Source organism: Dreissena polymorpha, chromosome 4, assembly GCF_020536995.1.
Source record: "Dreissena polymorpha isolate Duluth1 chromosome 4, UMN_Dpol_1.0, whole genome shotgun sequence".
In the NCBI taxonomy this organism is placed as follows: Eukaryota; Metazoa; Mollusca; class Bivalvia; order Myida; family Dreissenidae; genus Dreissena; species Dreissena polymorpha.
Genome location: NC_068358.1, coordinates 112,923,627 through 112,941,206, shown reverse-complemented (window position 1 = coordinate 112,941,206; position 17,580 = coordinate 112,923,627). Strand labels below are relative to the sequence as shown.

General features: G+C 34.9%; 1 protein-coding gene across 2 annotated transcripts in view; it reads left to right on the top strand.

Annotated features, from left to right (window-relative positions):
• Nucleotides 1–1,346: 1,346 nt before the first annotated feature.
• LOC127877995 (protein SDA1 homolog) overlaps nucleotides 1,347–17,580 on the top strand; it is a 58,807-nt gene continuing 42,573 nt past the window's right edge. The window contains exon 1 of one of the 2 annotated variants that reach the window (XM_052424345.1): nucleotides 1,347–1,418. In XM_052424345.1, the coding sequence (XP_052280305.1) occupies nucleotides 1,362–1,418 (57 nt within the window). In that variant the 5' untranslated portion in view covers nucleotides 1,347–1,361. Of the gene's footprint in view, nucleotides 1,419–15,338; nucleotides 15,478–17,580 lie in introns of those variants that run through there. The other variant, XM_052424346.1, reaches the window with a different exon arrangement.

Here is a 17,580-nt window from a genome sequence, read left to right as displayed (position 1 = left end):
ATGGAGTCTAAGTGCAGACTAATAAAAAGTATGTTGTTTCGCTTGCGTTGTTAAAGCCAAAACGGGGCCCCAGCTGGACAGCTGCTGATATTCAGATCTGAATACTTAAACTATTAGACCTTATTCTTAACCGTTGCGCGTTTTACGATATCGGATTTTAGGCGGGAATAAACTCAGTGTGAAACTATTCAATTTCTTACACAACATTAAGCATATTAACATTTGAAATTAAAATATCAGCGACATATTTTTAAAGACTAAACACCTTTTCAAGTATCGAATTTAACATGTCAATAAAAATATATTAATACCAAAAAGGTTTCATTAATATTGTTCACATTAAACCTTTAAATGAAAGTGTCGCTTTAACTATTTTCCGTGTCTTATTAAGCCGCGAATCGTTGCTAAAAACAGTTAACAAAAAGGGCTACACGTTCTAATTCTTAATGAAATACAAAAATAAGTATAACATAATTAATAACGTCCATAAACACACACAGCAAGATCAAAGTTTTAATGGAAAACTAATATGACATTCCACGTAAGTTATTATTTCGTCTAAATCGAATACTATACATAGAGAAACAATGTATTATAACCGACCAATGAGGTAACATTATGCAACTTTCAATTTACACAGTGCTATATGGCAACAATATGGAATTTGAACAGTGGTAGTGTTTTAGGTCTGGACTATCATTACTTGTAAGTTTGTATAAACATTTTTCTAATGCAATTAGTAAAATAATGTTTATATTTTATGTTTAATAATTTATTGCATGATTATTCTGTGCTGTTATATGAATTTGATACCGTTAAAGCTTCCGACATGAATTCATGTCGGAACGATGCTATTGCAAAATAACGTTAAACGATATGAGGTCGATGTAAATCGACCTCATATTTATAGGAGTAATCTGTACTCAACTATGTCGTAAAAGTAGGTCAAGTAACAGAAATAATGAACTTGCGCACAATTAGCTACACTTCTGTTAAAAGCATAAAACACTTGCCTGTTTGAAGATTTGTTGGATTTTGTAAATCCGGATCCTCCAACAGTGCCTTGAGAGAAAATCCGTGGCCTGTGTACCTAAAATTCGACATGATCGCAAACTTTCTCAGACAAATTGATCACAACTTTGTGGCCTTGTAGCGAATGTAAAGAAACAGTGCGCACAGACTAGTGACAAACCAATCAAAACCGTCAATTTTGTCCAACGGCGATATTCATTGGGTTGCTAAATATAGACCAAAACATCAGTCACGTTGAAGCAAATGTGAAAAATATCACGACGGAGGATCAAAATTTCATATAATGCATGATAACTTGGAGACGGGATATATTTTCATTGTGGAAAAAGATGGTTAAAAATGAACGAATAAAGCAGTTGTCAATTAAAGAAAACTTCAAAACTAGAGTTAGTATTTTTTTAACGAATGAATGAATACATATAAATTAGTCACGGTAGTGTCGGGTAAGTAGAGGTTTCGGTAAATAACTAGTTCGGTAAATTGTATATAGTAAATGTGTGGAGGCTTCGGAAAATGGATCTTTATAGAGGTATACCTACAACGAGAGGTTAATGACACCTATTATTGGCTTACATAAGGGAACATATTTGCAAACTGGTGATTAATTTTTAATGTATTCATAAATGCAAAGTCTACAGTAAAGAATTAAGGGGCATGAATGAGTTACACTGAACTTTTAAAAAAGAATAATTTTAGGTACCAAACAAAAAATGTAAGTAACATGTATCTTTATTGAAAGTTAATTTACGATTTAAATAAATCATTACTTAAATGTAAGATTTAGTGCGTTAATTAAAAAATAGTATTAATAAATGTTGATTTACAGACTGAATTAATAGATGATTTTCAATTTATTTTGATGCTATTAACAAAAGTTCAAAGTCTTGTTAATATTGGGGTGTGACCCTTTATGTACCAGTCCCTTTATGTACCAGTCCCTTTATGTACCACTTTGAGACTTTATGTACCACCTATATATTGTGTGTGTTGTCCATTCATTCATAGCAGTATGAATGGGCATTAATTACCTGTGCAAATAAAGTGTTTGTAATAACTCTGAACTCGTCGGTGGGTAACTCACAACTGGCTTTATTCATAGATTCACATATATATATAAATCTCAATACAAGTAACTCATGACTGCATGCTTTAACAAGACAATACGAGTTGTGTCCCTTACATTACAATACATGACATCCCCTTTTCTTTTTTCTTTTTAAATATAAACACATGATACACCAACTACTCTATCGTTACATATGCGAAGAGGTTTATGAAAGAAAGCAAATAACATAACCTGTAGTAACACATTATAAACTGTTCTTTTTATAAAACCATAGTGGGAATTTCTTTCAGCCGCCTCTGAGTGTTTAAATTGTTATTGAAAATAGAATATTCTATATGAATAAAATGCACTCTAAGTAATGAAGAACTTCTTATAATTAAATATGCAATTGAACTTCATAAAATCAAATTAACAATAAAACAACATGTAAGACAAAATTATTCACTAAAATACATGTTTGCTTACTTTCCAAAAAATTGTCTCTGTTATCTCGGATTCAAGCTTGTTCAGGACAAATGACAAATGCCAGATACAGTAAATGTCGGGTTTCAGCTAGGAAATGATAACAAACAGATGTTATAACACCGAAAACAAGCTAGAAAGTAGATACACCCAAAAATAATTAATATTGGATTTTTGTGAGAAGAAAATTTCATGAACATTTAGTTGTTAGAAGAAAAATCAAAGCGCTGAAGGCACTGAATCTTTAAACCTTAACCAAGAGTTTGATATGATAAAAATAAATATGTACAAACTGTTCCTTACTCGTTATGATAGTACAGTTTCAAGAACATTATGCATTTACCACCACAATACATCTTACTTATACAAATACCATTACCGAATGATAGTTATTAAACAGTTTATTAATAAGTTTATTTTGCACTACAATAAGGCAGTCATATGACACATGTTTTGCACTTCACATCTTACACATAGTCATTTAACCGTATCGGTTTGTGAACTTCTCTTCCCGACCTCGTTTTCTTTCTAACAGTGTCTTGTACACTCTCTTTCCCGGTTTGTCTCGAGTTTCGCTCGATCTCGCACTAGCACTGTTTTCGTGATTTGGAGTTGTTGATGGTGTTCTGCTACCGTCTCTGTTGGCGCTGTGGGTGCCGGTATGTACACGTCATTGTTTGTGGTGATAATGTGTGGTCTTTCCTTTGTTTTCATTAGCATGTCCGTGTTTCGGCGATATTCGCGCCCCGATTCGCCTGCCTTAACGATATGTGATCGCGGGTATTCGGACGGTTTCACATACTCTGCCGGTTTCCAGCCAGATGGGTTTTAATTCTTACTGCGTCCCCTGGCTGAAGATTGTCTTTGCTCTTCGCGTGTTGGTCGTAGTAGAATTTTTGCTTTTCACGAAATTCCAACAACTTTGGTGCGACATTTTCACTGGTTGTTTCTGGTTGTCGCAATGTTTGTTTCATAGGTATTAGTGTTTTTGCGCGTCGACCCATCAAACGTTGCATCGGTGATCCGATGTTATCGCGTGTGGTGTGTTTCTTAGTTCTAACAGGGCTAAGTAGATGTCGTCCCCTGTTTCGCTACACTTTTTAATTAGATTTTTAACGGTTTGTACAGCCTTTTCAGCAAGGCCGTTTGTTTGTTGGTGCAAAGGCGACGACGTAATATGGGTGATGCCATATTTTTCGATGAATTCTCGGAATTCAGCACTGGTGAACTGTGGACCGTTGTCCGAGATGATTGAGTCCATGATTCCATAACGAGCCACGTTTTGCTTGATGTGTTTTCAGATGGTGCTCGTTCGAGTGTCTCTTTGCAATGGTGCTACTTCAATGAAGTTGGAGAAGTAGTCTACAATGATTAGGTAATTGTTACCCTCTTGTTCGCATAAGTCCATTCCAACTTTGCTCCAGGGTAGCTCAGGTACTGGTTGGATGATCATTGGCCCCTTTTGGCTCATCTTGCGATGCATTAAACACGCACTACACTTGCCAATAAGATCTTCAATTTGTTTGTTCATGCCGGGCCAAAATACTAACTCTCTCGCCCTCTTTTTACAGTTTACTACCCCTAAATGCGACTTTCAACGTTTCTGTTCTCATTTCTTTCGGGATACACACGCGTTCCCCTCGGTACAGAACTCCATTGTAATTGATATTTCATCGCGGTAATCCCAAAATGGAACGGCTTCAACTGGAACTTCGCACTTCGTTTCTGGCCATCCTCGAATGATAACCTTTGCCAGTACTTGGAATTGTTCATCCGCTTGTGTTGCGCGTGCAATTTTGTCATGGTTTGAACACGACAGCGTGTCGAGCTTCAAAACCATCAACTCTTCATCGATAGTTTTCTCATCTTGATTTTCTAACGGTAATCTGCTGAGGCAGTCTGCTAGACCCATGTCCTTGCCGCTTTTGTGCACGAGGTTGAAGTCATACGGTTGAAGCTTTAAAATCATTCGTTGAATCCTTAGCGGAGCTTTATGTATTTCTTTCTTTAGAATCGACTCCAACGGTTTGTGATCAGATTCCACTAGGAAAGTATCTCGGCCATATAGCAGTTTGTGGAATGTGGAATTTTTCACAGCCATATACAACGGCTAGCATTTCTTTTTCGATCTGAGCGTACCGTTGCTCTGTCGGTGTGAGCGCACGTGACGCATATGCCACAACACGGTCCTGTTGGATTATCGCGGCTCCCAGGCCTCTCATTGATGCGTCTACTGTGAGTGTGACAGGTTTTTTCAAGTCGTAGTACTGAAGTACTTTTGTTGAAACAAGAGCTTCTTTTATTTTATTGAACGCGCGCTTCGCTTCGTCACCCCAGCTCCACGTTTCTAGCTTTTCATATCGCGCAGTGGTGCATTCAACTCACTGAGATTTGGGATGAACTTAGACACATACGATAGCATGCCTAACACGGTTTCCAGCTCACTGAAGCTTTCTGGCTCTCTCATGTCTGCTATCGCCTTCACTCTTTGATCTGTCGGTTTAATTCCGTCTCCAGTCAGTTTGTGACCTACATAGTCCACCTCCGGCTTGGCAAACATACACTTTTTCTTATTCATCTTCAGATTAATTGAACGTGCCTTTTGAAGCACCGTTTCCAAGCGCCTGTTATGTTTCTTCCAGTGTTCTATCATGAATCAAAATGTCGTCAACAATTATTTCTACCCCGTCAATGTTACCAAAGTTCTGTTCCATGGACCGTTGGAACACTTCACTCGAACACTTCACGCCCATCGGCATCCGCAGGTATCGGTACCTGCCGAACGGAGTATTAAACGCTGTGAGCTTCGAGCTCTCTTCAGTTAATTTTATTTGGTAATAACCCATATTCGCGTCTAGCGTTGTAAAGTATTTACTCCCATTCAATCTTGTGGCAACATCATCAAAACTGTTCATTGGGTAATGTTCTCTTCGGATTGCGCGGTTTAAATCTGTGGGGTCAATGCATATTCGCACTCTTCCGTTTTTCTTCCTTACGCACACCAAACTACTGACCCATTGCGTAGGTTCTGTTACTTTAGCAATAATGTTGCATTTCTCTAAGTGTTTTAGTTCAGCTTGCAATTGTTCACGAATCGCGACTGGAACCGGTCTTGGTGCATGAACTACTGGTTCTATTGACTTATCGATTTTAATCTCGTACTCGCCCGGTATACACCCAATCTCTTCCCCAAGGACGTCACTATATTTCTCAATGATAGATTCTGTTTCAAGTCTTGCGGTGTGTATTCTCATGATCAGCCCAAAATCAACTGAATCATTCCTTCCAAGCAAGTGTATGCCTCTTGGAGTGTTCATAATCTGGAAATTAACCGAACGCTTGATATTTTTATGCTCGCACAGCAATGTAATCATTCCTAGCGCCTTCACTGCTGGCCCATTGACACCGCTAATAATAACATCACTCCTTGTGATTGGTGCAATCTTTTCAAATAGCTTCGCTGTTCATATGAATGACACTGCCACATTGCGCCACTGTCGATTTTCAAATTTTATCGTTTTACACCCTATTTTCAAGTTAGCGGACCATTCATGATTATCTTCACTCGATGTTGCGATAAATACGTCGTTCACATCCGACATGTCAAACTGGTTAACATTTCCTCGACCTGGTTCTTCCTGGGCTTCGGTGTAGTTGACACGTCGTTGACCTCCACGGCCCCGATACCACGGTGGATTCCCCGATCACTTCCGCGATGACGCAGTCTACGTCAATAGCCACGTTGCCCCCCTCTGTGTGATATCCCCTTTGTTGATGCGATGTCCCACCGACTGCAGGACATAATTGGATGCCTTGAAATGGCCCAAACTCACCGCAATTGTCACACGTTTTTGATAGGCGGACATTTCCTTACTTCATGTTTTCTGCAACACTTGGCACAGTATTTTTGTTGCTTATGAGGGTTTTGATGCGTTCTAGCGATGTTTACGTGAGGGCTTTCGCCCAGTGATTTGATGTGAGAAGCTGGTCAATTCTATTGCCTACAAACCTGCACGACACGTTCGATGGTTAAGTTGTGTAACCGGTATCTCCATTAGCTTTCACTACACTTTGTGTCATTCACGCCATTAATGATCATGTCACCATATTAACCCTTCTTTTTGTTCCCCCATATTGACAGTGTTCGGCCTTTCTTTTTAATTCCGAAATGTAATCCATTATTGACAGGTGTACCACGCTTTGTGTTGAGGATACTCATTGTCTTTTAATGTTACTGTTGTAATTATGCACTCCGAAATGTCTGTCAATTTTGTGGAAAACTGTTTCCTAGATGGTATTTATCCTCGGCTGGCACTGCCGCGATTCCAGCATCCTGATTGGCAACAACTTCCGGCGCCCACGCGAACGAATCGTAAATTTTTACGCACTCTCTCCCCATGTTGGCAAGTAGGACACCAACCTTTCTTTTTCCAGGCTTGTCGTCCAGACATAGCGCGTCCAAATGAATTATGAAGTCCCGTTTGTAGTCTTCCCAACTTGATGCACTTTCTGACGGGTTAAATTCCGGTAATGGCCTGATTCCCTTCGAAGCCATTTCGCTGTTGTATAAATGAACCTCTAACAACAGATTTGCAACGTACGATTGTCATGCAATCGCCTGATTGCGCCGATTTTTAATAGATTTCTGACACCATGTAATAACTCTGAACTCGTCGGTGGGTAACTCAAAACTGGCTTTATTCATAGATTCACATATATATATAAATCTCAATACAAGTAACTCATGACTGCATGCTTTAACAAGACAATACGAGTTGTGTCCCTTACATTACAATACATGACAGTGTTGATTGAGTTAAATTGAGTTAAACAAATATTGTCTACTATAACATTGCAATTCATTGTACTGAATCATTTATTTCTTGCTATCAGAAAAGTTTTAAAAATTTGAAAGATGTTAAATAAAGCTGAGTAACTTAGTAACTCAGTTCTTACTAAGTAAAATATTGCAGAATTAAATGTTGTATCTATTTTGTTATTGCAATGCATAATTTAATGTTAAGAACCAAAAAAAAAGATAAATAAAACTGAGTAACTTAGTAACTCAGTTCTTACTTAGTAAAATATTGCTGAATATATGTTACATCTATTTTGTTATTGCAATTCATAATGTAATGTTAAGAAACAAAAATTTCAATCTAAATTTGAATCTAAACTGTAGCAAATTAAAAAATAGAATTATAATTGGATATTGTTCACAGAAGTAGTTATTTCTAATATTTCCAATTTTGTTTCAATTGTAAAGAACCAAAAATTTGAATCTTAAAATTAAATGTTAAAATTAAAAAAAAATTCTCAATATGAATTAGAATTGAAATTTTGTTCACATTCATAAATTGTTTTATTTCCAATAGCAAAAATAAAATGATAAAGCTAAAATGAAATGAACCTTATGCAATGGTTACAGTATCTCTAATGAAGACAAATGACACTGTCTGGTGGTCAACAGCTCTACATTCCTCACCTATGCCAGGTGTTAAATGTCATGTTTGTTGAGTAAACATCCCAAACCAAATGGGTCCTTCTTCAGAAGTGACACATTCCTCAAATAATTAGACCAATTAACAACAACATTTATACTTTTATTTAATTTTACATAACAATAACATAGTCCAGCACATAATCTCATAATACTTTTTTCTAAATCAAATCAGAAATTTTTATTGTATTCTGTTTATATTGTAATTTAATACATATATAAATACTTAATACATAAAAGGTAGCACATGAAAAGCCAAACACATTTATCATCCACAAAATTGATAATGGAATACTTTTATTTGATTATTGGCAAACAGTACAAATGAAAATATACATAAAAATAGCACATTGAAAGCAAAGAGCATTAATCATTCAAATCATTAGAGTTTTTTTTCATTTATTGGTAAACAGTACAAATACAAGCATACATTGTAGTACAAAAAAATAACAAATGAAAAGTTCATAAAATAAGGGGGGGGGGTATTTTATTTTTTCTTTAAACAACAGTACAAATACAAACATACATCATAGCACATGGGAAGCAAAGAACATTTTATTATATTTTACAAACATACATCATAGCACATGTGAAGTAAGAACATTTTCCAACTTCAATATACATAGTAATGTCTCACTATACATAGTACATGTCCTCACTTCTTTTCTCTCATCTTTACTCTTCATCCTCATCCTCGCCGTGGTCTTCAATGTTGGCCGGAATGGGTCCTGATCCAACCAGGTGGCTCGACTTCCCTCAGCAGCCTCGAGGTGGTTGTACTCATCCTCGTTCTCATATCTGTCCCAGATTTCGTAGAGCTTGTCATGGAGCTTCTTGTACTGCATGGTCTGCTGGTTCGTCGGCAGCGGTTTTCTGCTGGTTCGTCGGCAGCGGGTTCTGCTGGTTCGTGGGCAGCAGGTTCATCTGCAGCGGTATGGTCAAGTACGGCAGCAGGATGTTCCCGACACTGGCCGCAAGATCAGGGAAGTTCAAGCTTCCTGCCTCACCATCCGGCGATACTGTCTGAGGGTAATACCTGAAAAGGAAAATAAAAATGAATTCATTTAATGTTCAACTATTAAATTAAATTACTCTTATAATCATAGAATAATCAGTAAGCACTTTGACAAAATGAAAAAAAATTGTTATAATGACATTGTAATAATTAATAAAAGTATGTTTTTTCCCTTTTTTGGGGCTAAAAAATGCTTTTATTTTATACAGGATTATATACTAATTTAACTTAACTAACCAGTGTTGCATCTCCTGTGCTGCCATCTCTCACAAATATCACACGAAATAGCTTCATCATCGTCAATGACATTGGTACCACAATCAATACAAGAATATATAATGTCTGCCATAATGTTGGTATGGATTTACATATTGAATATCACCAGCATATATACACCACTTTAACAATTGAGCAACAACACTTACCTTAATTACTTGAAACCTGTGAAAACTTTCTTTTTATCCTCTCTTTGATTTTTTAATTGAAAATGAACGTGATAATTTTATAATTACATAGGTACCTAATAACTTTATTTATACCACAAATAGACATCCTTTGATGACACCACCAGTTATATTTTTTGTAAACATGATTAAAGAAGGATTTTTTTGATTTTTCACAGTTTGAAAATTAAGGTCATTCTCTAAACATGATAAAAAAAAGGAAATAATTTTATTTTTTACAGTTTTGTTAGACTTAGTCAGGATAAGATAGTGACAAATGGATTTTTATAATATACTTTAATTTCAGGTAAGAATATGAATCATTTATTACTACTGGGGCTAATAAATTATACTAAGACAGTCACTGACACACAAGCTGGCATAAAATATAATATATGGCAATATATTAGTCTAAATTCATAAATAATATGTTACAAAATGCATTTCATTATTAACACACCTTCATATTAAACCATATACTATTTATTTCTATATATTATATATATGGTACATAAAGGGTCAGATAGTGGTACATAAAGGGGTGGTACATAAGGGGACTGGTACATAAAGGGTGACATCCAAATATTGTCGTACTGATTTATTTAAAAAGAACACATAGATGCTATGAATAAAAAAATATATATTAATTGCTGGGTTTTCAATATGAAAATATAATAAAATATTCCACAATGGTTGCAACAAACATTATTATTTATAGACCGTTGCTTAAATATTTTTAGCTGAAACACAAATCTGATGCTCTTGAAATCAATTTGAACAAAATTTAATGTTGACTATAAATTATGGGACGATATGTTTAACACTTATGCAAAGATAAATCAATAGACAATCAAACAATATTTCTTGATATGTCTCTGACTAATGTCATACTTTGATTGGGATATCAAAGTAGAGCCTAAATGGCGATCACTCAATTATGTGTCAACGATGGATTTCTAGACAAAGAAAAATAAATGATCTACTTGTCACATGTCGGCAAGGATCTTTACACATGGATACAAATGGCGTTATATTCTCACTTTTTCTCCAAATTTGCTGAAATCAAAGCGCCTTACATATTTAAAAACACTGCATATTTGAGATTTTGTTCACATAATCAAATACGTTTATCTATATTTATTAAACTGGCGCATTTAGAATGGCCGATAAACTCCTATTAAACTTGAAGTAATTAAAAATATTTATTTTTATAAGCAAATCAAACAAAAATAGTATGCTCAATTTTTAACAGTATTAATACTGAACTTATATTTAGCTTTGTATATTGTATTGAAATTCCAGTTGTTACCGAGTCCAATACATTTTATCCTGGTAAGTAGTACGCTATGTTCCTAAACCGTGTAAACTGAAAAACTATGTGCAACGTGAGTGCGTGTGGTCATCGATAAGGGATTAAATGTATGGTGGTCCGTAATGGCCAATCGTTGTTTGGCCGTTTTGATAAGAGTAGAACGTTAAAAATATTTCACAAAGTGCAACATTAAGTTGATGTACTGTACTCGATGTTGTGAAAAGTTTTTAGGGGTCTTGGACTGTGATTTTAAAAATTCTACATTTAATTAGCAGAATATTATGGGAGCGTTTCTTTTTCCCCAAAACGTGAATTATTTCATTATATTTGTACTGGGGCAATATTACAATATTATACTATATGAACTAACGTTACATAATATGTCACCTGCGGTCATTGCGCGATTGTAAATCAAATGCATGTTAGTTTCGAATATCTGCTATATATATATATATATATATATATATATATATATATATATATATATATATATATATATATATACATGTAGCTTGATAAACCCTCTTTTTGATCTTGCATGGTATAATTTATTGCCCAAAATAACTCGGGTTAAAAGCTCGTTTATTGTTGTTGAAGTTTTTCAATCTCAAAGTCAGGTAAGTAGGTGAGCGGAGCTATCGTTGACTTGGCGAGAGGTAAATACTTGGGACAAAACTGCCGAGTAATGAATGAGAGGACTTAAATGATAAAATAGTAACAATATATATGTTTATTCTCCGATCTAAATATTTGGTTTCTGCAAACCCGTTCATATCGCGGCGTTATAGACGAATGTAGAGTAAGACCGGGGACTGGTGTCAAACGGTTTAAAATGGGACATATTAAGTTTCTTTTGTTTAAAAATTCACCTCTGTTTTATGACTAATAAAAACTAAAAATGTATGTGCGCTAAGGCTAGGTTTGTTACCATTCCTCTGAGTTTTAAACTTATTTCCCAGGTTAATAAAGTTTTATATATTTTTACTATCATATGCTTTCGTTTAATTTCATGGATACAAGCACATTTAAAAGTTCACTGCATAATGCGTATCCTAACATGATGAAGTCTGTAAGTGTCACTGTGGTACAGAATGTTATAGTTACTTGCTATAATGACTTAATGGCTGTTTTAGGTGTTAATGCATTGAACATAATAATGTTGAAATATTTTCCATTCTGGAATGTCAGAGTTGCGATTTTTTTCATTTTTTAAGTAAAGACAGAGTCATAATAATTATTTAGTTTTTTTCATCTATTTAAACGCACCTGGTTAAATAATATAAACGTCAATGTGACCTCATTAATGTTATATTTAACACCGCCTTTTTATAAAGAAGCTACCTTATTTTGTTAGGTATAAAATAGATTCAAATGTTGATATTGAAGAAGTTTACAGGTATCGTTATTTTAGAGACTGATTTCTCCTAACGGCAAAGGTTTGTGGTAAAGGCAGTGAGCGATTTCCAATTTATTCAGGAATGGCTCATACACGGCACTGATCCACCTGGTAATGAATGTTTGACGAGCTAATAAGAGAGCAGGTTCAATGAGAATCCCGACCGACTATATCATGACCAACTGAAACATGACCATCCCTGCACGGTGGTCATGACCACCCTGCACGGGAGGTTGGTGAGAAAGAGAGATGTGGTCTTGTTGATGATGGGCAAGATAAGGCTGTATACTGTACGTGTAGGAGAGGGTGAAGAAATACACCTTAATATGTGTCCTGCTTGAAGGGCAGGTTAGGTCTGATATGTTGAAATGCTCGAAACATTCATCTGTTCGGCAGGGCCGAAGTGAGAGACTGTCAAGGCGTACGGAGGGGGAAGTAGGGTTGTAGATCATGGACATGTCAATAAAATAATGTCAATGAATTAAGCAAATTTAAATTAATACGCTTACTCCAATAATAACGCGGATGACGGGTTTAAAGTCGCGATAAATGTGTTCAAACATTTCATTAACACAAACAAACGCCATTTTTCTAAAGTGTAAATTTAACACTGCAATAAATGACAGCGGTTTCATAGGGCACAGTTCAGATTAAATTGTAACAACCAATGGACGAGTGAGTTTAAATTAGATTGAATGCAATGTTTTATTGCGTCATACTCAGTCATTCGAAAATGCTTCTCGGGATTTCCTGAAAATCGCGCGAAAATGAAAGTGAATTTCTGTAAACAATTACCCTACGTTTGGATGGAACTTATCGTCATAATTGCTAATTTCTCGTTACCTGTAACGTAAACAATTGCTACAAATAACAATGATTTGAAGCATGTACGTAACAATTGTCGAAGTTGTCTATGATTAAAAAGATCGATAGCCCATAAACGAAACACACCTTTATTGTAGTTAAACGCTAACAACCAAACACAAATCAATATGTTCTGTATTAATTTGTAATCAACTTATTATTATTATTATTATTATTATTATTATTATTATTATTATTATTATTATTATTTATTTATTTATTTATTATAGTCTCATCCAATATTTACATTTATCACAGATTTGCATATAAAAAACAAAAAGAAAAAACATTGGCCACTCATGGAATGAGTTATTAGAGACTTATAAGACTTATACATGACAATTAATATGCATGTTAAAGGGGCCTTTTCACAGATTTTGGCATATTTTGAAGTTTGTCATTAAATGCTTTATATTGATAAATGTAAACATTGGATCTTAAAAGCTCCAGTAAAAAGTCATGAATAAAATTAAAACAAGGAAAAAAGTAGCCGCTACCAAGGCTCGAACCAGTGACCCCCGGAGTTCTAGAGTTAGTCTGAAGTAAAAACGCATTAGCCCTCTCGGTTATTCCGCCGTGTATACACAAAATAAGTATTGTATACCTTATATAAGCAATCTTCGTAGTTTCCAAATTATTCAATCGTTTCGCGTTGCAACGCTTTATAATTTTTAGGTTTTCAAATCGTCAAAAGATACATATAATGGCTATATTGGACTTTGGTAAATGTTCAGTAATACTGTTTCCTCACAAATATCATAACTAAATCGAAAATTTGCGAATCTGAAACAACTTTTTTCAATTTTGTAAATTTACCAAACCGTGAAAAGATCCCTTTAAAATCAATTCGGAGAATGTATATCAGTCTGGTGTTGATCACACATCATGTCTTAATTTTGTTTAAATATGGGACATGATTATTCGTTAGGACACGGACTCTAGATGAGACGGATATGAACGGGGACCGTATCGGCAAATAGCTTGTCTGTGCAAACTCAGTTTTCTGAGTCGACCCAGTCACCGGAACCAATTCACGGGTTTATGTATCGACTCAGTTTCCCGAGTCGACCAAGTCGCCTGAACCGTCATCGCCAAAGTACAAGATGACCCGGGTCTCTGTGTCAGCTCAGTTTCCTGAGCCGACCCAGTCGTCTGGACCACGCCGCGCCAACCAAACCTTGGGGCAAAGAAATTGTCCCTCAATTCAGGCCCGCACAGCTACGGTTATTCGGTCCCACTAATTTGATTATCATAATAACGATCAACAAAAGACTAGTATATTTATTTGCATGTGACAAACCGGCCCCACCTCCTGCAAGTGACATTCAAGTGTTCTCCCTCTTTCCCCACCACGATTAATCGCAACCGCGATATATTTCGGACATGATTGACAAAGAAATTGACTGAAGCATTTTTTTCTTTTTATTTTCTTTTTCAAAGCCAGGAATTGGCGAACTTAAGTGCTGACGAAAACGTCTTTTTTTAATAAACGACGAAATTTCGTGCTGACGAAAATAAATGGTTTCACAGTGGTATAACAAGTATAAATGAGCTAAAAGAAAGATTAAATATATTATATAAGCATTTAAAGTACAAAGACACGGTTAAAGCACATAAAACACCAATTAAGTACAAATGTACATTAAGTGCATACTATTTTGCATGTTACAAACACATACAGTACATATAAGACAAAGGGTAAGATACCTAAAACTGCATTAAAGCTATCTTGTATGGTTCAATATTAACAATATATTATACACATTTTAATATTAACACATAATTATTCAATATCAACACATATATTATACACATTTAAAACACTTAAAACAAAGCATAGCAGATCTATTATAAATTAAAGATATTAAGATAAGCGATGAAATGGAGGACGCGCCTGTGGTCCGTGAGTGGGTGTTGGTCAGGAATGCGGAACTTACCGCATTCGACAGCCACTTTCACCTGGACCGCAGTTGCGGGGTGCTACCATGTCTCTGATAAACAAGGTGTGTTTAAACGTTATCTTCGGAGACAAATCTGTGTGCATCCTGTCTAATACACCTGTTGTTAATGAACTGCACCTGCAGGTTTACATAGGTAACTCATTTCAGGGTTATTTCATTATAGATATATCAATAAACGTGTTACTTTATTTATCGGTATTTTATAAATAATTGCAGTATGTCTTTACGCTACAGTCTACACTGGTACTGGCTCAAGATCATTGTGCATTGTAACCTTAAGTACGCGATTATTGTTTACTTCCGCCGTTTTCACGTGTTGTACTGTCAACATACAAAATGAGTGAAAGAAATAGAAATAAACTTCCAAACAATTTACCGCAGTTGCAGAACTTAATTAAACGAGATCCCGGATCATACAAAGATGAAGTAATTCTTTTATATTGAGAAAATGTACTACTTTCATAGTTTTGTTATGTTTCAAGATTCGGACGTTCAAAACCTATTCGGACATAATTCACATTACTCTATCGTTTAGTAATTTTATTGTAGCATCGTTCTTTACCAGCTGCGAATTAATATTCTACATCTAATCATTTACTTACATATGCTTTAAATTGAAATATAAACATCAAATGGAAATTGAAATATAAATATTAAAGTGCCTTTTTACAGATTTTGGCATGTATTGTAGTTTGTCATTAAATGTTTTATATTGATAAATGTAAACTTTTGGATCTTAAAAGCTCCATTACAAAACAAATGAAATTAAAGAAAATAATAACCCTCAACTGGGCTCGAACCAATGACCCCTGGAGTAAAAGTCTAACGCTTAGACCACTCAACCATCCTTGCTCATACAATGAGTCACTCACAGTGATGCATTTTATACTTTATATAAGCAATCCTTGTAGTGTCACAAAATATAACGACAAAAACAAAACTCAACATTATTCAATTGTTTCGCGTTGCAATGCTTTATAATTTTCAGGTTTTTAAATCGTCAAAAGATGCCAATTAATGCATGGTAAATGTTCAATATTACTGTTATCTCACAAATATCATAACAACATCAAAAATTTGCGAATCTGAAACATTTTTTTTTTATTTTGTCAATTTACCAAAACTTGAAAAGGTCCCTTTAAATGGAACAAATATTGTAATATGTGTTATTTAAGGTACTAGCATAGATAATAATCCGCCTCCCAGCTACTGATCCTCCAGGTCCCTGGGAGTTGCAAGTCCTAAAGTTTCTTTTTATATAAACTCCCAACCTGACACCAGGCAGAAACATAAACTTTTTCAGTAATAAATTTACAAAAAAATTAAAGCGAAATATCAACATTAAATGGAACCAATATGTTAATATGTGTTATTTGCAGTACTAATAATATTCTGACTCCAGATTAATGACCCTCTGGGTTGCTGGGAGTTGCAACTCTTAAAGGCTTATTTTCATGTAACCCCACCCCCACCCCTTGGAATCCAGGCAGCACTTTAATGGGTAATATGAACCACATAAACTATTTTCTGGCTGAAATAAACAAAAAAATTAAATTTGCGATTTTCGCACAAATTTAAACAACTTACATGATCTGGTGTGCTTGCAGAATTATATATATTAATCCAAGTTTCACCATGTCTGCCGTCAACAGTTAATGAAAATGTTTAAGTCTTTGCAATAAACAAGGCTATGTATTCGGAATGTGAAAATATGGAAAAAAAAGATTCCGAAATTGAAAATAAATCAAGATACATCAACTATCTCCAGAACTGTCTTGCAAGAGATTGAATGGACACACTGAGTTTTCCTAATGTGAAATAAAGCTAAAAAAAGATGTTCTTCTTTGAAAATAAATGGAGATACATCAACTATTTCCAGAATCCTTTGCAAGATAGATCTTTTGTCTCATCAAATTGAAACATCGACTGTCTCCAGATATGTTGTTTAAGAGATTGAATCTATGTTAAATTTCTGCTTTCGGTTTGATAATGGTATTTGATTAATTTTTGTTTTGAGCATTTCTCCACACTCATATTGATGTTGATGGTAATGAGTATTGTGTTTGTTACAATGTATTAGGTTGATTGAAAAAAGAAGACCTTTGAGCTGTACATGTGTTTTCATTAAAGCTCAAAGCATTCAAAAAGAATTATTTTCTTTATTTAACTAAAACAAAAACTGCAACAATTAATAGCGTGAAGTGTGTTAACACCATGTACCAATAAAACTGTACCAACTAAAACATAGTCATAAGAATGTAACCTTATTAAAAACTTGAGCTTTGTATTTAACCCTTTCCCACTTAGATACGTATTTTTATGTATTTGTAGTCCCTTAGAAAGTTAAATTTAATTAAAGACCTTTCTTACTAAATTCAAGTTTAAAAGGCATCATTTATAACCCTTAGGTATTTGATGAGCAGCAAACAGCATAAATCCTGGTAACAGGTATTGTGTTTGTCACGATTTATTAGGTAACCATAGTTGTTCAAAATCATTATTGTTCTTGCCAATTTTTTCAACAAATAC